Source organism: Trachypithecus francoisi, unplaced genomic scaffold, assembly GCF_009764315.1.
Source record: "Trachypithecus francoisi isolate TF-2019V2 unplaced genomic scaffold, Tfra_2.0 Lachesis_group12, whole genome shotgun sequence".
Classification (NCBI taxonomy): Eukaryota; Metazoa; Chordata; class Mammalia; order Primates; family Cercopithecidae; genus Trachypithecus; species Trachypithecus francoisi.
Window position 1 is genome coordinate 63,547,121 of NW_022681457.1, and position 23,353 is coordinate 63,570,473.

The window sequence follows — 23,353 nt, forward strand, 5'->3', positions numbered from 1 at the left end:
GAAGAAATACCTGTTCATGTCCTTGCTTTCAATTCTTTTGCATGTATGTGCAGAAATTGCTGAATCACGTGGTAATTCCATGTTTAATTTTTTTAAGGAAGCACCTACTGTTTTCCACAGTAGCTACACTATTTTATATTCCCACTAGCAATACACAGGGCTTCCAATTTCTTCATGTCCTTGCCAGCGCTTTTTGTTTTGTTTTGTTTTGTTTTTGAGACAGTGTCTCGCTCTGTGGCCCAGGCTGGAGTTCAGTGGCCCACTGCGATCTCGGCTCACTGCAACCTGTGCTTCCCAGGCTCAGGTGATCCTCCCACCTCTGCCTCCCAAGTAGCTGGGACCACGCCTGGCTATTTTTTTTTTATTTTTAGTAGAGACGGGGTTTCTCCATGTTGCCCACGCTGGCAATGGTCAGCACTTATTTTCTGTGTTTTGTTTATTTTAACATTAGCCATCCTAAGGGGGTATGAAGTGGTATCTCATTGTTGTTTTGATTTGCGTTTTCCTAGTTATATTATTCTCTAGTTGTACTGTCCGTTCTTGCCTTACTATAAAGAAATACCTGAAACTGGGTAATTTATAAACAAAAGTGGTTCAGTTGGCTGTACAGGAAGTATGGCAGCATCTGCTTCTGGGGAGACCTTAGGGAGCTTTTACTGTGGCAGAAGGCAAAGCGGAGCAGGCATCTTAAATGGCAGGAGCCAGGACCGAGAGAGAAGAGGGAGGTGCTACCCACTTTTAAACAACCAGGTCTCAAACCCACTCCCTATTGAGTACAAAGGGGAAAACCCACCACATGATCCAGTCATCTCCTCCCAGGCCCCACCTCCAACATTGGGAATTATTATTCGTCGTGAGATTTGGATGGGGACACAGATTTAAACTATATCACTAGTGATTAGTGATGTTGAGCATCTCTTCATGTGCTTATTGGCTGTTTGTATATTTCTTGGTACAAGAGTCTATTCAAGTCCTTTGCCCATTTAAAAATTGGATTTTTGTGGTTGAGTTGTAGGAGTTCTTTATATATTCTGGATATTAGTTCCTTTTCCCGTATGTGATTTGTAAATATTTTTGTCTATGGATTGCTTTTTGCTCGTAATGTCCTTTGATGCATAAAAGTTTTCTTTTTGAAGTCCAGTTTATCTATATTTTGTTGCCTGTGCTTTTGGTGTCATATCCAAGAAATTATTGCTAAGTCTGAATTCAGTAATTTTTATATACTTAATGGTTTTCACCTCTAAATGGTTATTCTTTTTGATGCTTATGTTGTCCCATTATTGATTGTTAATGGAACTTATTTTTCGGGTTGACTCTAGGTGCTTTTGACCTGAGCCTAGTAGTCTTGTATGAGTTCACTGCTTTCTGGCTTGACAAGAAGTCCGGGGCTTATCAGAAAAATTTCTGATCCCAGCTCCAGAATCAGCCATTTCTTCAAGTAGTTCTGATTCTTTTTGGTGGGAAATGGTATTAAGGGCATTCATTACAACTAAGATGTGAATTCCAGTAGGTTTTTTTTTTTAATAGAACTAGGAAATACATACTTTATGGAAAGAAAAAGGTATACTATGATTTCAGACTGACTGACTTCCAATTCAAATGAAGGATTAAAGTGTTGTTTTGTTTTTTTTTTTTTGAGACGGAGTCTCGCTGTGTCGCCCAGGCTGGAGTGCAGTGGCCGGATCTCAGCTCACTGCAAACTCCGCCTCCTGGGTTTATGCCATTCTCCTGCCTCAGCCTCCCGAGTATCTGGGACTGGGACTACAGGCGCCCGCCACCTTGCCCGGCTAGTTTTTTTGTATTTTTTAGTAGAGACGGGGTTTCACCGTGTTAGCCAGAATGGTCTCGATCTCCTGACCTCGTGATCTACCCGTCTTGGCTTCCCAAAGTGCTGGGATTACAGGCTTGAGCCAGCACGCCTGGCCTATATCTGTGATTTTATATTTGTCTTTTCTCATTTGTTGACAGTAACACCAGAGGGGTCCAGTCAAAACACGATTTTATTGATTGACTGATTGATGGAGACCACTTTACTCTGTCACCCAGGCTGGAGTATAGTGGTGCCATGTTGGCTCGCTACAGCCTTGACCACCTGGGCTCAAGTGATCCTCCCACCTCAGCCTCATCAGTAGCTGGGACTACAGGCATGCACCATCATGTCTGGATAATTTTGTTTGTTTGTTTTGAGACAGAGTCTCGCTCTGTCACCCAGGCTGGAGTGCAGTGGCATGATCTCGCTTACTACAACCTCTGTCTCCCGAGTTCAAGTGATTTTCCTGCCTCAGCCTCCCGAGTAACTGGGACTACAGACGCCCGCCACCACACCTGGCTGATTTTTGTATGTTTAGTAGAGATGTGGTTTCACCATATTGGCCAGGCTGGTCTCGAACCCCTGACCTTGTGATCTGCCTGCCTCTGCCTCTCAAAGTGCTGGGATTACAGGCATGAGCCACTGCACCTGGCCAATTTTGTTTGTTTTTTATAGAGATGGGGTCTCACTGTGTTGCCCAGGCTGGTCTTGAACTCTCAAGCAATCCTCCTGCCTCGGCCTCCCAAAGTGCTGGGATTACAGGTGTGAACCTGGCCAAAACACAGGTTTAAACTTGAAATAATTCTTCTCTGTGTTGCTATGCCACTAATTTGGTAAATAATATAGATTCATTTGTCTTTTAAGTTTTAGGGATATTTTTCTTTTTTATAGTTGCTTTTTGCTTATATATTTGTGTAGTTCTAAAGATAAAACCATAAGCAAGATAGATTGAAAGAAGTCTGGCTTTCCTCCCTGTCTTTGTTCTTCTCTGTACCTTGTAGGTAAACATTTTTGTTGGTTTTTGGTTTATTCTCCCATGGCTTATTTTAAAAGCTACAAGCATGTGTGTCTGTGTGTTTTTGTATACCCTATACCTTACTTCATTCCCATTGTATTTCTTGCCTTGTTTTTATCTTGGCAATCATATTTCTTATTTCCAAGAATTCTTTGTTGATTTCTACTTCCTTTTTTTGTTCGCTTTTGTTTTTTTCCCCCCTGAGACGGAGTCTCGCTCTGTCGCCCAGAGCTGGAGTGCAGTGGTGTGATCTTGGCTCACTGCAACTTCCACATCCTGGGTTCAAGCAATTCTCATGCCTCAGCCTCCTGAGTAGCTGCGATATTGCAGGCATGTGCCACCACACCTGGCTAATTTTTGTATTTTTAGTAGAGACGGGGTTTCACCATGTTGGCCAAGCTGGTCTCAAACTCCTGACCTTGTGATCCACCTGCCTCAGCCTCCCAAAGTGCTGGGATTGCAGGCGTGAGCCACTGTGCCCAGCCCCACTTTTGTTTTAAGGATGCACTATCTTTCCAACCCTGTCTGAGGAATAGCAGTCAGAATTTCTTTTCAGATGTTTTTCTGGGACTTAAAATATATGTTTCTTCTGAGGTCTGGTCACCTTTTCATCTTAGTTGTCCTTTTTTGTCCTTTTGGTTTTCCTTCACTGTCTGGTGATCCTTATCAATGAAGAACTGGGTTGTTTATATACGTAATTTGCAGGAGGTCCCTCTGTTTTTCCAGTAGTCCTCTTGCCTTAGTGAGAGTTGGCTGATTGATCAGGAATGGGAATTACAGATGAAATCAGGTTGATTAGCCAGTTTCGCACTCCTGATTTCTATACCTGCTGACTCAAAGCTGGGCGTTTATCCAGCTCCTCCAGGAAAAAGGGCTCTGCCTCTCTGTCCTCTTTTGGCCCCACGCGTTCTAAAAAGTGGCCAGCTTTGCTCTGGTCTGTCTTGTAATATAGGTTCCTCTGCTTTCTCTCCATCCTCTGGAAAATGGCCTGCAGTTAAATAGACTGTGGCCCTCAGACTTTCTCATTACTGTTTTGCTGAGATTCCCTTGTGAATGTCTTTATTGTTAAGTCACCGGGATTTGGGGAGGATGGAGAGGTAAGTTCACGTGCCTGTTTATTTAGCCTGTTGTTTTGAAATGAAGCCCCTTTATGTCATCCCATTTCTGACAGCAGGACTGCTTGTCACTCTGTTTTCTCTATTGGCTTAATTAAGGACTGAAATGGATCTAAAATTATTCTCTATATTCACAAATCATAGCTATCAGTCTTTCGTCAGATGGGAAGACTTAATTAATTCAGGGGTTAAATTTCTCTTTATAGCTGCATGGTCCATGTAAGTAGAAGTTAGTTATCACTGAAGTGTGTGATGCTTCCTGCCCTGCGATTGGTAGATTTCTATTTGGTTCAGGGATTGGGTAACTTTTCAAGACCTTTCTTGTTTGTCAGTAACTTTTTTCCAGAGAAGCAGAAATAACAAGGTCCGCTTCCTTTGCTTGCTTTGTGGAAATGATAATAACATCATCATAAACATTTAGTTCTTAATATGTGCCAGACATCATTCTAAGTGTTTTATATGTAGAAATCCTTTTAACTTAGTAACAGTGGTTACTATAATCCTTATTTTACAGATAATGAAACAGGCAGAGAGAGGTTAAGGAACTTGCTCAAGGTCAAGTTGATCTTGACAGAGCCAAGATCTCACCCAGTTAGTCAGATGCCCAAGGCCATTCTCTTCTTCACTTCAATACTCTGTCTTTCTTTTTTTTTTTTTTTTTTTTTTGAGACGGAGTCTCACTCTGTCGCCGGGGCTGGAGTGCAGTGGCCGGATCTCAGCTCACTGTAAGCTCCACCTCCCGGGTTCACGCCATTCTCCTGCCTCAGCCTCCGGAGTAGCTGGGACTACAGGCGCCCGCCACCACGCCCGGCTAGTTTTTTGTATTTTTTAGTAGAGATGGGGTTTCACAGTGTTAGCCAGGATGGTCTCGATCTCCTGACCTCGTGATCCGCCCGTCTCGGCCTCCCAAAGTGCTGGGATTACAGGCTTGAGCCACCGCGCCTGGCCAATACTCTGTCTTTCTAAAGGGAAGTGCTTCAAGAGATTTTATCAGGATGACTGACCACTTTTCATGTCTTGTCAACCATAGGTATAAGAAAATCTCTAATACAGGCCTGGCCTTTCTTTTTCTTTTTTTTTCTTTTTTTTTTTGTGATGGTCTCAGTCACCCAGGCTGGATTGCAGTGGCACAATCTCGGCTTACTGCAACCTCCATCTCCCAGGTTTAAGTGATTCTTGTGCCTCAGCCTCCCAAGTAGCTAGAATTACCAGCGTGTGCTACCATGCTCTGCTAATGTTTGTATTTTCAGTAGAGACAGGGTTTCACCATGTTGGCCAGGCTGGTCTGGAACTCAAGTGATCTGCCCATCTCAGCCTCCCAAAGTGCTGGGATTACAGGCATGAGCCACCATGTCTGGCCTTCATCTAGTTTCAAGCATGTTCTTTATTGCCTGAAATAGAAATCGCTGAAGACTCTTAATTGCAGAAATGAATATTTTAAATGATATAATTATGGCTTAATTCAGTTTTAATCTATTGAGAACCTTTGCAAATTATTATGTTGAAAAGATGTTGCTTAAAATGTTCTTTTCTGCTATGTATTTGATACTTTTAAATAGCGTTAAAACTTAAGAGTACATGACAAATCTCACAAGTTTTGGCTACACTAACTTCTGAGGTCTTTCACAATGCGTATTTATTTCCATGCAGCATGAATAGTGGATTCATAAATGGTGAATGTTTTCCTAGTGAAAATTCTTTTTAAGAAAATATGGAGGCCGGGCGCGGTGGCTCAAGCCTGTAATCCCAGCACTTTGGGAGGCCGAGACGGGCGGATCACAAGGTCAGGAGATCGAGACCATCCTGGCTAATACGGTGAAACCCCGTCTCTACTAAAGAATACAAAAAACTAGCCGGGCGACGAGGCGGGCGCCTGTAGTCCCAGCTACTTGGGAGGCGGAGGCAGGAGAATGGCGTGAACCTGGGAGGCGGAGCTTGCAGTGAGCTGAGATCGGGCCACCGCACTCCAGCCTGGGCGACAGCCAGACTCCGTCTCAAAAAAAAAAAAAAAAAAAAAAATATGGAAAAGAAATGTCCTTAAATGGATTGAACATATTTTAACCTGTCAGGCAGATAAATATGGGGGGTGGAGAAGCATGTGAAAAACATTTAGATAGCATTAGGAAGAATTTTATTAAAATAATGATAATAATAATAATTAGCTGGGCATGGTGGCATGTGCCTGTAGTCCCAGCTACTAGGGAGGCTGCAGTAGGAAGATCACCTGAGCCCAGGAGGCAGAGGTTACAGTGAGCTGAGATCACGCCACTGCACTCCAGCCTGGGTGACAGAGCCAGACCCAATCTCAATAAATAAATAAATAAACAAAAACAGAAATAAAATAATAAAATCCATGTGTTCGTGTGTGTGTGTGTTTGTGTGTGCATTTTCAACATTCTGTTTCAGAAATGTTCAATCATACAACATTGGAGCAAGTGATATGATGCACTTCATGTACCCATCACCTAACTTCCAACAGTATTTTGTCAGGGCATATTATGATCACTGCCATGAAGACAAATGCTTAGGTAGGTATTACCACTTTCTCTGGACATCGTTTCTTGGCAAAATGCCATTTGAAAATGATGGAACTTGGGCAGGCATGATGGCTTATGGCTGTAATCCCGACACTTTGGGAGGCCGAGGCAGGCAGCTCACTTTGAGGTCAGGAGTTTGAGACCAGCCTTACCAACATAGTGACACACTGTCTCTACTAAGAGTACAAAAATTAGCCAGGCATGGTATCGGGCACCTGTAATCTCAGCTACTCAGGAGGCTGAGGCATGAGAATTGCTTGAACCCAGGAGGTGGAAGTTGTAGTGAGCCGAGATCGCACCACTGCACTCCAGCCTGGGCAACAGAGCAAGACTTCATCTCAAAAAAAGAAAATGATAGAACTTGAATGTATTTCAGTTCCATGACTTTTTTATTTTTTTGAGGTGGAGTCTCACTTTGTTGGCCCAGGCTGGAGTGCAGTGATGCGATCTCAGCTCATTGCAAGCTCCGCCTCCCAGGTTCATGCTGTTCTCCTGCCTCAGCCTCCTGAGTAGCTGGGACTACAGGTGCGCATCACCACGCCTGGCTAATTTTTTGTATTTTTAGTAAAGACGGGGTTTCACCGTGTTAGCCAGGATGGTCTTGATCTCCTGACCTTGTGATCCAGCCACCTCGGCCTCCCACAGTGCTGGGATTACAGGTGTGAGCCACTGTGCCCGGCCAGTTCCATGACATTTTTTAAAAAATTCAACACTATCTAGTTTTGATTACAACAAAGATCTGCACAGGAACACCAAATCTGTTAAGAATTAGCTAAAACCAGTTTTCATGTTTTAAATGTTTTTTCTCTCTGCTTGGTTAGGAACCCCAGGCATGATTGTGTTACTTGAGCAGTCTCATTAGAAGCAATTATGTTACAAACAGAACTTTTCATTGAACTGTCTAACTAGCCCCTTGGTTCTCAGAAAATGAGTTGTGGCCGGGCACAGTGGCACACACCTGTAATCCCAGCACTCTGGAAAGCCGAGGCAGGTGGATTGCTTGAGCTCAAGAGCCCGAGACTGGTGAAACCCTGTTTCAAAACAAACAAACAAGCAAAACAAAACAAAACAAAAAACTTATTTATCACTTTGGAGGGGAGGTGCCTTTCTGTATTATCATTATATTTTGAGATGGAGTCTCACTCTGTCGCCCAGGCTGGAGTGCAGTGGCACAATCTCGTCTCACTGCAAGCTCTGCTTCCCGGGTTCACGCCATTCTCCTGCTTTAGCCTCTCTAGTAGCTGGGACTACAGGTGCCCACCAGCACACTTGGCTAATTTATTATATTTTTAGTAGAGATGGGGTTTCACCGTGTTAGCCAGGATGGTCTTGATCTCCTGACCTCGAGATCTGGCCACCTTGGCCTCCCAAACTGCTGGGATTACAGGCGTGAGCCACCGTGCCCGGTCTTTCTGTATTCTTGAATGCACAGGAATATTGGTGAGAATCCCTGAGTTGCACTACAGTCAGCATCATCAGGCATCCTCATTCTTGTGGCTCTCAGCAGATTTTCAGCGGACCCCCAGTTTGGCTCTCAAATTATAGGATACATCAGAATCATCTGGGGAACTTGTTAAAAAAGTGTATTCTCCAAAAAATTAGCAGGACGTGGTGGTGGGCGCCTGTAGTCCCAGCTACTCAGGAGACTGAGGCAGGAGAATGGCATAAACCTGGGGGACGAAGCTTGCAGTGAGCCGAAATTGCGCCACTGCACTCCAGCCTGGGAGACAGAGCAAGACTGTCTCAAAAAAAAAAAAAAAAAAAAATGTGTATTCTCTGCTTCTTTCACAAAGATTGATTCATTAGATTTGGATTGTATGCCAGTAATCAGTGTTTAAATAGTCATTCCAGGAAGGGTGGTATCCTGATTCTAATATCAGGGAAGGAAGTCCTTAAAAGCCATTGTTGGTTTTCACTGGCTACTGCTTTCTTTTCATACTAGGTTTTTTGTTGTTGATGTTTGTTTGTTTATTTAGAGACGAGATCTCACTATTTTGCCCAGATTGGACTCAAAGTGCTGGGCTCGAGTGACCCTCCTGCTTTGGCCTCCCAAAGTGCTGAGACTGCAGGTGGGCACCACTGTGTCCAGCTCTCATCCTAGTTTTACTAAGGTTGGTAGGTGGTGAAAAACATTGCTGAAATTGTCTTCATTCTTTTTTTTTTTTTTTTTTTTTTTGAGGCGGAGTCTCGCTCTGTCGCCCGGACTGGAGTGCAGTGGCCGGATCTCAGCTCACTGCAAGCTCCGCCTCCCGGGTTCGCGCCATTCTCCTGCCTCAGCCTCCCGAGAAGCTGGGACTACAGGCGCCCGCCACCTCGCCCGGCTAGTTTTTTTGTATTTTTAGTAGAGACGGGGTTTCACTGTGTTAGCCAGGATGGTCTCGATCTCCTGACCTCGTGATCCACCCGTCTCGGCCTCCCAAAGTGCTGGGATTACAGGCTTGAGCCACTGCGCCCGGCCTGTCTTCATTCTTGAACATGCTCAGTGAGTGTATGATAACCCCACATAGACTTTTACGGCCTACAAACAGATTTACTGTCACAGAGGTTGTCTTAGTTCAGGCTACTATAACAAAGTACTATTGACTGGGTAACTTATAAACAACAGAAGCTTATTTCTCACAGTTCCAAAGTCTGGAAGTTTAAGATCAGGGTGCCACCACTGTCAGGTTCTCATGAGAACCCTCTTTCAAGATGCAGACTGCTGACTTACCATATTCTCATATGGCAGAAAGAAAGTGAGCTGGCCTCTTTTTATAAGGGCACTAATCTCATTTATGATGGCTGCACCCTCATGACCTAAATACCTCCCAAAGGCCCTACCTCCAGATACCATCACATTGGGAATTAGATTTCAACATATGCATTTTTGGGGAAACATTCGGTCCATGACATGTACCCTTGGTCGTGGGCAATTCAGTTCTGATGTTGTGGTCTGAGGACCACACCCTGACAACATAGGTACATAGTGGATAGTATGGTTGCAAAGGATCTTGTGTATTTCTCTGTGGTTCCACTAAATGCTTTTGTCCAAGCCTTAGGCCTCCCCCTGCTTGGTCACCTGTTGGACCAACACTAGGTGCAGGAAGTGCAGGAAGCTCAGTTTACAAAAGGTCATCTGGTGCCTCCAGCTCTGTGTAGCTTCCTCTGAAAGAAAAGGAAGCGTGGGGAGTGTAGAAAGCAGTTAGTTCTTCACTTGAGGCTCCAGTTCCAAAACTAAATGGAAACTTTGGTGTTTGGGATGTGTGTTTGACCAAAGTTTCCTTTCGTCAATTTCTCAAAGGAAACTGTGACTCTTCCCCCACCACCTTCCACCCCTTCACTTTCCATACATACAAGAAAGAATGATGTCCTGGAGCAACCTCTGGAGAACAACTGCGGGGCCTCCCCATTACAAAACAACCTCCCCTGTGTGGAATCAGAATGGCTTTCATCTGGGCAGAACCATACAACACACAGCTGGGCTGTGTGGACAACTGTGGCCGACTGTAGGGCTTGCCCCCTATTCTGTATGTTCCCCTACATTTCTCTACCTCTCTTGTAGTGGAATTGGTACCACCCAACCACCTCTGGCCTTTGGTGGTGGCCTTTGAGATGCAACCACCTCAAAGCGAAAGGACTTTGAAGGGAGGTGATGTGTGTCACTTTCAGTGGGAAGTATTAAAGAGTGGGTATGAGTTTTGACTTTCTTTTTTTGTGCTGGGGCAACCATGGGGGACATAAATTCTAGTGGTGTCTCTATAAGCTGAAGAAGGGCTGCCGGACAGACCCACAATGAATTTTTGTGAACAAGAAGTAATTTGGGCTGGACACCTTGGCTCATGCCTGTAATCTCAGCACTTTGGGAGGCTGAGGCACCTAGCCAACATGGTGAAACCCTGTTTCTACCAAAAATACAAAAATTAGCTGGGCATGGTGGTGTGTGCCTGTGAGGTAGGAGAATCGCTTGAACCCAGGAGGTGAAGGTTGCAGTGAGCCAAGATTGCGCCACTGCACTTCAACCTGGGCAACAGAGCAAGACTCTGTCTCAAAAAAATATATATATAAATCTGGCTGGGCATGGTGGCTCACGCCTGTAATCCCAGCATTTTGAGAGGCCAGGGCAGGAATCATTTGAGGTCAGGAGTTTGAGACCAGCCTGCGCAACATAGTGAAACCCTGTCTCTACCAAAAATACAAAAATTAGCTGGGCTTGGTGACGCATGCCTGTAGTTCCAGCTACTCTGGAGGCTGAGGCAGGAGAATTGCTTGAACCCGGGAGGCGGAGGTTGCAGTGAGCCGAGATCATGCCACTGCACTCCAGCCTGGTGACAGAGCTAGACTCTGTCTCAAAAAAAATTTTTTCTAAAAAGTAAATCTGGCCAGGCGCGGTGGCTCAAGCCTGTAATCCCAGCACTTTGGGAGGCTGAGACGGGCGGATCACGAGGTCAGGAGATCGAGACCATCCTGGCTAACATGGTGAAACCTCGTCTCTACTAAAAAATACAAAAAAATTAGCCGGGCGAGGTGGCGGCCACCTGTAGTCCCAGCTACTCGGGAGGCTGAGGCAGGAGAATGGCGTGAACCCGGGAGGCGGAGCTTGCAGTGAGCTGAGATACGGCCACAGCACTCCAGCCTGGGCGGCAGAGCGAGACTCCGTCTCAAAAAAAAAAAAAAGTAAATCTATATTAGGTTAAGTTGTTTATTTCAGGATTTGTTACTGCAGCCTAGCTTGATCTGTCTGCCAGTTTGAAGTTTTGAGAGTCAAGATACCTGAGACTACATGTGGTCTAGTGCAAGACCTTTAATTTCCTGAATCCCCTTTTTAATCTATAAATTGAAGGGTTTAAATTAGATTATCATGAAGGGCCTTTTTGGCACTTATATTCACAGATTCTGGATGGCAGCACTCACATGCAGATGTTCCTTGACTTATGATGGGGGCTGTGTCCTGATAAACCTCTCATAAGTTGAAACTATCCTAAGTTGAAAATGTAAGGGCCAGGCGCAGTGACTCATGCTTGTAATTCCAGCACTTTGGGAGGCTGAAGCAGGAGGATTGCTTGAGCTCAGGAGCTCGAGACCAGCCTGGGGAACATGGTGAAACCCAGAAAAAATACAAAAATTAGCTGGGTGTGGTGCTGTGTGCCTGTAGCCCCAGCTACTCAGGAGGCTGAGGTGGAAGGATGGCTTGAGCCCAGGAGGCAGAGCTTGCAGTGAATCACGATCGCACCACTGCACTCCAGCCTGGGTGACAGAGCCAGACCCTGTCTCAAAAAAAAAAGGAGAAAAGAAAATGTGTTTAATATTCCTAATGTACCAAACATCATAGCTTAGCCTTGCCTACCTTAAACGTGCTAAGAGCGCTTAACTTCAGCCTACAGTTTGGCAAAATCATCTACCACAAAGCCTTTTTTTTTTTTTTTCCTGTTAGAGTCAGGGTTTTACTCTGTTACCCAGGCTGGAGTACAGGGGCACAATTACAGATCATTGTAACCTCAAACTCCTGGGTTCAAGTGATCCTCCCACCTCAGCCTCTAGAATAGCTGGGACTATAGGTGCACACCACACCTGGCTAATTTGAAAAATTTTTTGTAGAGGTGGAGTCTTGCTATGTTGTCCAGACTGGTCTTGAACTCCTGGCCTCAAATGATCTTTCCAACTTGGCCTCCCAGAGTGTTGAGATGACTGTTGTAAGCCACCATGCCCAGCCACAAAGTCTATTTTGTGATAAAGTTATAAAGAAATTTGGATCAAAACTCAAAATTTGAAGTATAGTTTCTACTGAAAGCATATTGCTTTTTTTTTTTTTTTGAGACAGAGTCTCACTCTGTCACCCAGGCTGGAGTGTGGTGGCGCAATCTTGGCTCACTGCAACCTCTGCCTCCCAGATTCAAGCGATTCTCCTGCCTCAGCCTCCCAAGTTGCTGGGATTACAGACGCCTGCCACCATGCCCAGCTAATTTTTTTTTTTTTTTTTTTGAAACGGAGTCTCGCTCTGTCGCCCAGGCTGGAGTGCAGTGGCCGGATCTCAACTCACTGCAAGCTCCATCTCCTGGGTTTACGCCATTCTCCTGCCTCAGCCTCCTGAGTAGCCAGGACTACAGGCGCCCGCCACCTCGCCCAGCTAATTTTTTTGTATTTTTTAGTAAAGACGGAGTTTCACCGTGTTAGCCAGGATGGTCTCGATCTCCTGACCTTGTGATCCACCTGTCTCGGCCTCCCAAAGTGCTGAGATTACAGGCTTGAGGTACCCCGTCCGGCCATTTTTGTATTTTTTAGTAGAGACAAGGTTTCACCATGTTGGCCAGGCTGGTCTCAAACTCCTGACCTCAGGTGATCCACCCGCCTCAGCCTTCCAAAGTGCTGGCATCACAGGCGTGAGCCACTGCGCCCAGCTGCGTATTCCTTTTTTACCTTTGTAAAGTAGCAAAACTGTAAGTCAAGCCACTGTAAGTCAGGAACCGTGTGTACACTTTTCTGATTGATGTACAAAAAGGAGACTAAGTCTGGCACTAAAGCCATCCCTGGAAAACTTTATTATTATTATTAGTTTTTGCTATTAAATGAGAAGTTAGTTATGTGAAGAAAGTGACAAAGAAAGATGAAGTAATACTTTTTTAAAAATTAGTTTTATTGAGATATAATTCACATAATTAGTTTATTTGGCTCATGGTTCTGGGAAGTTCAAGGTCATGGCACTGGCATCTGGTGAGGGCCTTCTTGCTGCATCCCCAAAGCGAAAGGTGGAAGGAACAACAGGAGAGCTCAAGCGAGCAAGACAGGATTGAACTTCTGTAACAGATTCACTCTCACAATAAACTAAACCACTCCTCTGATAATGCCACTAGTCTATTCAGGAGGACAAAAGCCTTCATGACCTAATCATCTCTTACAGGTCTCACCTCTGTAAACTATTGCACTAGGGATTAAGTTTCCAATACAAGAATTTTGGGTGATGTTTCAAGCCATAGCAACCACTGTTTAACTTCAGAACATTTTCATCATCCCCCAGAAAAGCTGTACACATTAGCAAGGACTCCTCATTCCACAAATCTACATTTTTTTTTTTTTTTTTTTGGAGACAGATTCTCACTCTCTCTCCCAGGCTGGAGTACAGTGGCACCATCTTGGCTCACTGCACCCTCCACCCTCCACCTCCAGGTTCAAGTGATTCTTCTGCCTCAGCCTCCTGAATAGCTGGGATTACAGGCATGTGCCGCCACACCCGGCTAATTTTTTTTGCATTTTTAGTAGACACGGGGTTTTACCATGTTGGCCAGGCTGGTCTTGAACTCCTAGCCTCAAGTGATCTACCCCCCTTGGCCTCCCAAAGTGTTGGGATTACAGGTGTGAGCTACCACACCCGGCCAGATCTACTTTTTTATTTGTATAGGTTGCCTATTCTGGGCATTTCGTATCAGTAGACTCATATAATAGGAGTCTCCTTGTCTGGCTTCTTTCGCTTAGCACAGTGTTTTTAAGGTTCATCCATATTGTAGCATTTATCAGAACCTCATTCTTTTTTATAGTTGAATGATCCATTGTATGTACTACATTTATTTATTCATTTGTCAGTTGATAAACAGTTGGGTCGTTAACTACTTTTGACTGTTACGAATAATGCTGCTATGAACATCTGTGTGCAGGTTTTTGTTTGAACATATTTCTTCATTTCTCTTGGGTATATACATAGGAATGAAATTGCTGGGTCATGTGGTAACACTATATTTAGCATTTTGAGGACCTGCCAAACTGTTCCACAGTGGCTATCCCATTTTACTTTTTTTTTTTGTTTTTTGAGACAGCGTCTCGCTCTGTTACCCAGGCTGGAACACAGTGGCATGATTTCAACTTATTGCAACCTCTGCCTCCTGGGTTCAAGCAGTTCTCCTGCCTCAGCCTCCTGAATAGTTGGGATTACAGGCATGTGCCACCACACCCAGCTAATTTTTGTATTTTTTAGTAGAAACGTGTTTTGCCACGTTTACCAGGCTGGTCTCTGACTCCTGACCTCAAATGATCCTCCCGCCTCTGCCTCCCAAAGTGCTGGGATTACAGTGATGAGCTACTGCATTCAGCCCATTACATGAGCTACATGCAATGTATGAGTGTTTTGATGTTTCCACATCTTCATCAATACTTGTTACTGTCTTTTTTACTGAAGTAATCAGTTTTGATAAAGCAGACATATGGCAAACCAAATAGTCAGTGAAGATATTTTCACATGCGTATTAGCTTAAGTTGCTCTCTAAACAGTTGTAGTGTGTATTGGCATATTTATAAAAATTTGCACTGTGAATTTAGCACTAAGATAAAAAGTTAATGACTAATAACATAATTCTTCAACTTGTTTAGCTTTTAGAAAATTTTTCATTTCAAAAATGAAGCACTCTTGAAGGGAAAAAAAGGAGTAAATAAAAAATGAGTTGTTTCATCCTCTCCCTCTTGATTCACCAGATGTAATTGTTCTCTTGGAGCAATTTTTTTTTTTTTTAAAGACAGATTCTCTGTTGCCCAGGCTGGAGTGCAGTGGTGTGATCATGGTTCACTGTAGCCTCAACTTTTTGTGCTCAAGTGATCCTCCCACCTTAGCCTCCCGAGTAGCTGGGACCACGGGTGCGCACCATCATGCCCGGTTAATTTTTGTATATTTTTGTAGAGGCAGGGTTTCACCATGTTACCCAGGCTGGTTGAATTTCTGGGCTCAAGCGATCTGCCCGCCTTGGCCTCCCAAAGTGCTAAGATTACAGGTGTGAGCCACTTTGCCTGACTTCTTGAAGCATAAATGTGTATATATATACACACACATACACACACATATATAGTTTTTTGGGTTTTTTTTTTGAGACAGAGTCTTACTCTGTCACCCAGGCTGGGAGTGCAGGGGTGCGATCTCAACTCACTGCAACCTCTGCCTCCCAGGTTGGAGTGATTCTCCTGCCTCAGCCTCTCGAGTAGCTGGGATTACAGGCACGCGTCACCACACGTGGCTTATTTTTGTATTTTTTAGTAGAAATGGGGTTTCCTTCTGTTGGCGAGGCTGGTCTCAAACTCCTGACCTCAGGTGATCCGTCTGCCTCGGCCTCCCAAAGTGCCAGGATTACAAGCGTGAGCCACTGCGCCCGGCTGCATAAACTTATCTTTATAAATTATATGCTTCTAAATTATCAGGTGGACTGTGCCTTAAATGTGTAGGCTTGAGTAGGCTGGGCATGGTGGCTCACACCTATACTCCCAACACTTTTAGAGGCCAAGGTAAGAAGATAGCTTGGGATTAGGAGTTTAAGGCCAGCGTGGACAACATAGTGAGTACCCTGTCTCTACAAAAAAAAGAAAAGAAAATTAGGTAGGCATGGTGGTGCATGCCTGAGGTCCTGGTCCCTGAGGAGGCTGAGGTGGAGGATTGCTTGAGCCCAGAAGGTCAAGGCTGCAATGAGCCGTGATTGCATGACTATACTCCAGTTTGGGTGACTGAGAGAGACCCCATCTCTAAAAACAAAAAAAGTAATTGAAATAAAATAAAATATCATTGCTATCTTTTATTAATATTTTGTGTTTTGGGAGCCATTATTCTTATATTTTCCTTACATTTTTTAAATGTGGTTTCTTTTAGTTTTTTGAACCTACTTAAATTAGCTGACTTAAACTCTTTGTTAAGTCGAATATCTTGGCTTCCCTTGGGAAGAGTTTTTATTGTTTTTTCCCTTTATATGGGCTGTATGTTTTTATTTCTTTGCATATCTTCCAATTTTTTGTTGAAAACTGGACATTTTATTTTATTATTTTTAGACAGAGTCTCACTCTTGTCGCCCATGCTGGAGTGCAGTGGTGTGATCCAAGCAATTATCGTGCCTCAACCACCTGAATAGCTGGGACCACGGGTGGGCAACATCACACCTGGCTAATTTTTTTGGATTATTAGTAGAGACAGGGTTTCACCATGTTGGCCAAGCTGGTCTCGAACTCCTAACCTCAGGTGATTTGCTCACATCAGCCTCCCAAAGCACTGGGATTACAGGCTTGAGCCATGTGGCCAGCCAACTGGACATTTTAAATGATGTAATGTAGCAGCTCTGAAAATTGCATTCTCCTCCCTCTGCAGGTGAGCTCTCAGTCAGGTAAAATACAGAGATATTTGGAAATGGGGTATTTTGGGGAACCACCAGACAGGTCAATAATGCTAATTTCTTGGGAATGGTACTTTGAAGGAGCTGTAGCCCAGTTCTGCTTCCTCTGCTAACTGCCAGTCTTCCAGTCTTCAATGTGGATGCAGCTGGTAGTTTTCAAGGCTGTTATGGAGCTGGAGAGCTAGGAATGGGACTCAGTCAAGTTAAAATGCTACAAAACTCACTGTTCTTACCCGGATTCAGCTATTTGTCTTTGATAAATTATCCCCAGTTTGTTAAAAGCCTATTTCCACAGTTCTGAAAAAGGTGATTCTGATTATTTTGCCAATTTTTCATTGTCTTTATGTAGTAGAGAATTTTGGTCAGGGGAAGTCCTTATTCTGCCATTTTTGATGATACTCTTTCCTTCCCCTTTCTTTTTAGGCTTTTATTTTCATGAGTCTTGTATCTGTTGGTGTTTTGTTTTGTTTTGTTTTTAAACAGGGTCTTGTTTTGTCACCCAGGCTAGAGTGCAGTGGTGTAATCATGGCCCACTGCAGCTTCCAACTCCTGGGTTCAAGTGATCCTGCTTCCTCAGCCTCCCAAGTAGTGGGGACTACAGGTGCACACCACCATGACCAGCTAATTTTTTAAATTTTTTGTAGAGATGGCATCTTGCCCTGTTGTTCAGACTAGTCTCAAATTCCTGGCTTCAAGCGATCCTCCTATCTCAGCCCTTCAAAGTGCTGGGATTACAGGCTTGAGCCACTACACCAGCCTATACAATGTGAGGTCGGGGTTCAGATTCATTCTTTTCATCACCATTTATTGAAGAGACTGTTCTTTCCCCACTGGATGTTTTTTGGCATCCTGGTCTAAAATCAGTTGACTGTAGATGTTTGGGTTTATTTCTGGACTTCTAATTCTACTCCATTGATTTATGCATCTTTCGTTATGCCAGTATTTCACTGCTTTGATTACTATAGCCTTATAGTAGATTTTGAAATCAGGAAATATGACTTTTACAACATTTTTTCTTTCAGTATTTGTTTTGGTCATCCTGGATCCCTCGCTTTTTTTTTTTTTTTTTTTCCTTGCCTCAGGTTTATATGTACAGATAGCACAGGAGGATCCCAGCCCCATGCAGATGACAGCCCGAGAGGGTCACACCAGTCCTTCTGTTCTCACATTGGTAGACAGAGATACCTACTCTGAAGCCTTTGTAGGGGCCTGGGCACTTTTGGGAGCCTGAGCTGAAACTGAAGCTGGAGCTGCAGCCTCGGCCTTGGTTTGATCCTTGGCCTTGCTTGGCCTTTGGCCGGCACAGCCTGAGTACCTTGGCAGTGCGGGCACGAGCACACTTTCCAAGCTTGGGGTGGGCAATGTAGACAAGTCGATCGAGCTTGTAGCTGACACCCTTTGGGATCTCGGGCTTAATCTCCTTGGGTTTTACGAGGGCCTTGATAGCCTCGGCACGTGCACACATGGCCTTGGCATTGTTGACCTGCATCTTCTTTAGGCCCTTTTTGTTGTGCTTCTTGGCAAAGTGCATGTTCCTCAGGAACCTGGGGTCCACCCCTTAAGAGATTCGTATCTTTGTGATCGGGTTTCTTGATACTATTTCTGTGCCATTTTCGGGACTGGTCGTGTTTGGTGTGGTTCTTGGTCTTGGCCATGTCTGTACCTTAAGCCCCAGCTCCTGAAGCACCTAGAACTGGAACCCTCACATTTTTATATGAATTTTAAGGCTTTGTTTTATTTTTAGAGACAGAGTCTTGCAGTGTTGCCCAGGCTGCTCTTAGACTCCTGGGCTCCAGTGATGCTCTCACCTTGGCCACCTCTAAGTAGCTAGAACAGCAGGCATGCACTACCACTCCTGGTTTCCAAATGAATTTTGGGGTCAACTTGCCCATTTCTCTAGAAAAGGTAATTCAAATTTTGAGGCCAGCACAGTGACTCATGCCTGTAATCCCAGCACTTTGGGAGGCCGAGGTGGGTGGATCACTTGAGGCCAGGAGTTTGAGACCAGCCTGGCCAACATGGCAAAACCTCATCTCTACTAAAAATACAAAAAATTAGCCAGGCGTTGTGGCGCGCGCCTGTAATCCCAGCCACTTGGGAGACTGAGGCAGGAGAATCTCTTGAACCCTGGAGGTGGAGGTTGCCATGAGCTGAGATCGCGACACTGCACTCCAGACTGGGCAACAGAGCACAACTCTGTTTCAAAAAATAAATAAATAAATAAAAATTTTTTTTGATAGAGATTGTGTTGAATCTGTGGATGAATTTGGTGAAATAGTATAACTTTAAGCATTATAAGTTTCATTTAGAGAAAGTTTAGAAGTATGTAAAGTGAAAAAGAGTTCAGTGTTTGTGATTTTTTAATTAGGTAAGCGTATAGGTCCCACTTGGCCTTCTAGATCTGTCAAAGGAATGGGGGCAGCCTCTCCTAGAGCCACAGGCAGTCCGCGGTATAGGAACTAGGAAGCTGGTGCACCACTGAACAAAGATAGAGTGCTTCTCAGGGCTGCCTAAGACTCTCACTGTGGCCAACTCAGGTGAAGGTTTTCCTTCAGAGGCCACAGAGTCTCCACGGGAACAGCCTGCCCCCTTCAGCATTCCTGTAGAGTGCTTCTGTTGTACATCAGAACCTGTAAATCGTGGAGCACTCGGGTGGGGATAGATATGATTGCCTTATTTGTCATGAATTTGAAAAAAGAAAACATTTGGGAACACATTTTTTACAAGTAGCCATTTGATATTTGTTTCCTGAAAAGTTTATGAGATTTTTTTAAAGAGCTCAAATTTTATTGAACATAGAGCCATAAATGGTGGTTTATTGACTTTATATGTATGTGTTTGTATCCACAGTGTTCTTCTCATTTCTTGCCTTTGTAACGTACCTAATTCTGTGTTGCCAACACAATCATAGAAATACAAAGGAATTATGGTAATTGGCCGTAAGTGATGAAGTATGAGTTACATTTAATTATATATTCAAAAAAGGAAAATGGAAGGAAAGAAAACCTGGTTATCAATAAGTAGACCAAACTATATACCACCATTACTTAGGTTGTAGTTGAATATGTGGTCAAGCACGGTGGCTCATGCCTGTAATCTCAGCATTTTGGGCTGAGGCAGGAGGATCACCTGAGCTCAGGAGTTTGAGACCAGCCTGGGCAACATGGCGAAACCTCGTCTCTACAAAAAATACAAAAATTAACCAAGCATGGTGGTACGTCTGTAGTCCCAGCTACTCTGGCAACTGAGGCAGGAGGATTGCTTAGGCCTAGGAGTTCGAGGCTGTAAGTAGGTCAAGGTCGTGCCACTGCACTCTAGCCTGGGTAACAGAGTGAGACTCTGTCTCAAAAAAAAAAAAAAAAAGGTGGCCGGGCACAGTGGCTCATACCTATAATCCCAGCACTTTGGGAGGCTGAGATGGGCGGATTACCTGAGGTCAGGAGTTCGAGACCAGCCTGGCCAGCATGGTAAAACGCCGTCTCTACTAAAAATACAAAAATTAGCCAGGCATGGTGGGTGCTTGTACTCCCAGCTACTCAGGAGGCTGAGGCAGGAGAATCACTGGAACCTGGGAGGCGGAGGTTGCATTGACCCAAGACCATGCCACTGCACTCCAGCCTGGGCAACAGCAAGACTCCATCTCAAAAAATAATAATAATAATAAAATAAGTTAAATATGTGGTAAATGTGACTTTCAGTGAAATGTATTTGAACTTTTGTTTGGGAGAGCAGATGGTTTCAAGCAAGCGTTATTCCTGATTTTAGCTTTTTGAGAAGAATCACAGTATTCCACTGTTGTAGGTATCAGAAACTATAATCAGCGATGTCCAGATTCTGCTATTTGAACCTACCCAGAGTCAGGGGTTCTAAGAAGCCACCCAAGGTGTGAAACTGGTATACTTTGCCAGGCTCCCGCTCTGCACACCCAAAGGGAAACTGGTACCGGAAGGAGGATTGGAAGAATCGTGTCTGTAAACCACCTGCCAGCCACTCCCTTCTCGAGGCTCTATTTCTGCACCCTGCACTGAAGCCCAGCTTGGTATCTGACTGTCCTGTCCTGCTTTGGGACCTTTGCCATGGTAGTCCTTTCCCTTGTGAGTCCCACCTGTCCCTTTTGCACTTGTCCAAACCTATCCTACAATCAAGGCCTACCTCAGAATAATATTTTTTTTCGTAACAGCCTTCTTGATTTCTCTCGCCCTTTGCCCATCTCTGCCTTTGCTGATGCCCCATAAAGTTTATGAGTGCTGTGCTTGTCAACAGCCCTCACCATAATCTGAGTACTCAGGCAATCCTCCTACAACTTGTGAGCTCTTCAAGGAGGAAACAAGAAAATGCTGAAAGATGATCCAGGCCCTGTTCAATGTGCCAGCCTTAGCTTTGAAGGGGCCAGCCTAGAATCATACTTTTTTTGTTGCATTATTTTTTTTATTACTACTTGAGGAATTTTCTAACAGTCATTTCATAGTTCAGTACTCACTATTGTATCTGCTCCTGTAAGGTTATAATATGATTTCTTATTTCGTTCATTTGTAGCCCACCTGCGTGGATAACAGCATCACAGGAGTTATTGTCCGGAATTACTCATTGTCCTGTAGCCTTCCTCACTTTATCTTATTTTTCCCCCCGACAGGAAAGGACTTAGAAGCCTTACAAATACATCTGTGCATTCTTGCTTCAGACTTTACAACTGAGGGCCAGCCCAGTCTGGAAGCATCTCTTGTTAATGTTAAAGGAAACCGCTACCTCAGCAAACAGAAGGAATGGAGGAGGAGACTTATAACAAATGCCATTTAAAAAAAAGAGAAAAACTTGTTTTCAGAAAACATTAGAGGAAATTCGGAGAATTTTAGCATTGCATAGAAGCAGTTTTACAGGTAAACGGATTTGACGGGCAGGCTCTGTCAAAATTCTGCAGAAGTTTGATCTTCTTAAGGACTTTGTGTGAAGTAATTCTGTACTGCTTTTTAAATTGCTGTTGATCAGCTTCTGGGTTTTTGGGTTCTAACTTTTTTGGGTATATTGAAGACATGGTGTATTACATTATATTACATTTTTAAAAGTTAAGTTATTTTTCTGCCATTGTAAATACAAGTATCAAACTATTCTTGCAAAGAAGTAAACATTTTTCTCAGCAAGCATATCCTTTTAGTAAGAGAGTGGAATGCTAAACAGTTCTTATCCAGCATTTTGGACATCTTTTATTTTTTGTCAGAGATCCTGCCTACACTGAAAATATTAATTATATAAACCTGTTGTCTCTCTCACCTCTACGTTGGATCACATGGTCACCTGCCTCATGGAAATGCCTTTTCTAAAACTTCGATTTGCAGAACTCCACTATTTTTATACCTAGCTACAGTTTTGAGAAAGAAGAATCAGAAGCCTGACCTGCTTACGGTCGCTGGGACAATTCCCTCTCACGCATGTATTGCTGCAGTGCCCAGGACAGTAAAATGGACTACAAGCGGCGCTTCCTGCTTGGCGGGTCCAAGCAGAAGGTGCAGCAGCACCAGCAGTACCCGATGCCCGAGCTGGGCCGAGCGCTGAGTGCTCCCCTGGCATCCACAGCCACCACTGCCCCCCTGGGCAGTCTGACTGCTGCAGGCAGCTGCCACCATGCCATGCCCCACTCCACTCCCATCGCCGATATCCAGCAGGGCATCTCCAAGTATCTGGATGCCCTGAACGTCTTCTGCCGCGCCAGTACTTTTCTCACAGATCTCTTCAGCACTGTGTTCAGGAACTCTCACTACTCAAAGGCAGCCACGCAGCTCAAAGATGTGCAAGAGCATGTCATGGAAGCAGCCAGTCGGTTGACCTCGGCCATAAAGCCTGAGATCGCCAAGATGCTAATGGAACTTAGTGCTGGGGCTGCAAATTTTACGGATCAAAAGGAATTCAGTCTCCAGGACATTGAGGTAGAGTATCTTTTGTGTCATACTTGTGTAGAAAAATATACTACAAAGGTAAGTAAGAATATTGTCTTAAGTTTTTTCCAAATCACTATAATAGTAGCCTTTGTCCTCTTTCTGTTGGTACTCTGTCTTTGTAAGAAATTTGTGCATGCCAGGTTCTGAATTGCTTTCATATCAAATTAAGTAGGTTAAGGGTAGGTGTGGTGGCTATAACCCCACGGTTACAGCCAAGACGGGAGGATCGCTTGAGCTCAGGAGTTTGAGGCATCATAGTAAGACCTTGTCTCTACAAAAAATGAAAAAATTAATTAGCTGGGTGTGGTGGTGTGCACCTCTTTGATAGATTTTTTTTTTTTTTTTTTGAGACGGAGTCTCGCTCTGTCACCCAGGCTGGAGTGCAGTGGTGCGATCTCAGCTCACTGCAAGCTCCACCTCCCAGGTTCACGCTATTCTCCTGCTTCAGCCTCCTGAGTAGCTGGGACTACAGGTGCCCGCCACCACGCGCGGTCAATCTCTCACATTTTTAGTAGAGATGGGGTTTTACTGTGTTAGCCAGGATGGTCTCGATCTCCTGACCTCGTGATCTGCCCGCCTCGGCCTCCGAAAGTGCTGGGATTACAGGCGTGAGCCATTGTGCCCAGCCTATAGATTTTAAAAATTACTTTCAGGTGTTCAGAGAGTTAATCTGACATTAGTTTTTCCATCCTTCTACACCCAGAAGCCCTGGCATTCCAGAAGCCCAGAAGCTGAGGTGGGAGGATCGCTTGAGCCCAGGAGTTTGAGGCTGCAGTGAGGCATGATTGCACTGCTGTACTCCAGCCTGGACGGCAGAGTGAGACCATGTCTCCAAAA

The 23,353-nt window shown here is 44.3% G+C and overlaps 1 protein-coding gene and 1 pseudogene across 7 annotated transcripts in view; one reads left to right on the forward strand and one right to left on the reverse strand.

Annotated features, from left to right (window-relative positions):
* Window positions 1-23,353, forward strand: part of GARRE1 (granule associated Rac and RHOG effector 1) — a 106,171-nt gene that overhangs the window by 25,838 nt on the left and 56,980 nt on the right. For 6 of the 7 annotated variants that reach the window (XM_033225652.1, XM_033225653.1, XM_033225651.1 and 3 more), the window contains exon 2: window positions 21,217-22,504. In XM_033225652.1, coding sequence (XP_033081543.1) covers window positions 22,010-22,504 — 495 coding nt within the window. In that variant the 5' untranslated portion in view covers window positions 21,217-22,009. Of the gene's footprint in view, window positions 1-21,216; window positions 22,505-23,353 lie in introns of those variants that run through there. The other variant, XM_033225650.1, reaches the window with a different exon arrangement.
* LOC117092304 lies at window positions 17,769-18,417 on the reverse strand (annotated as a pseudogene).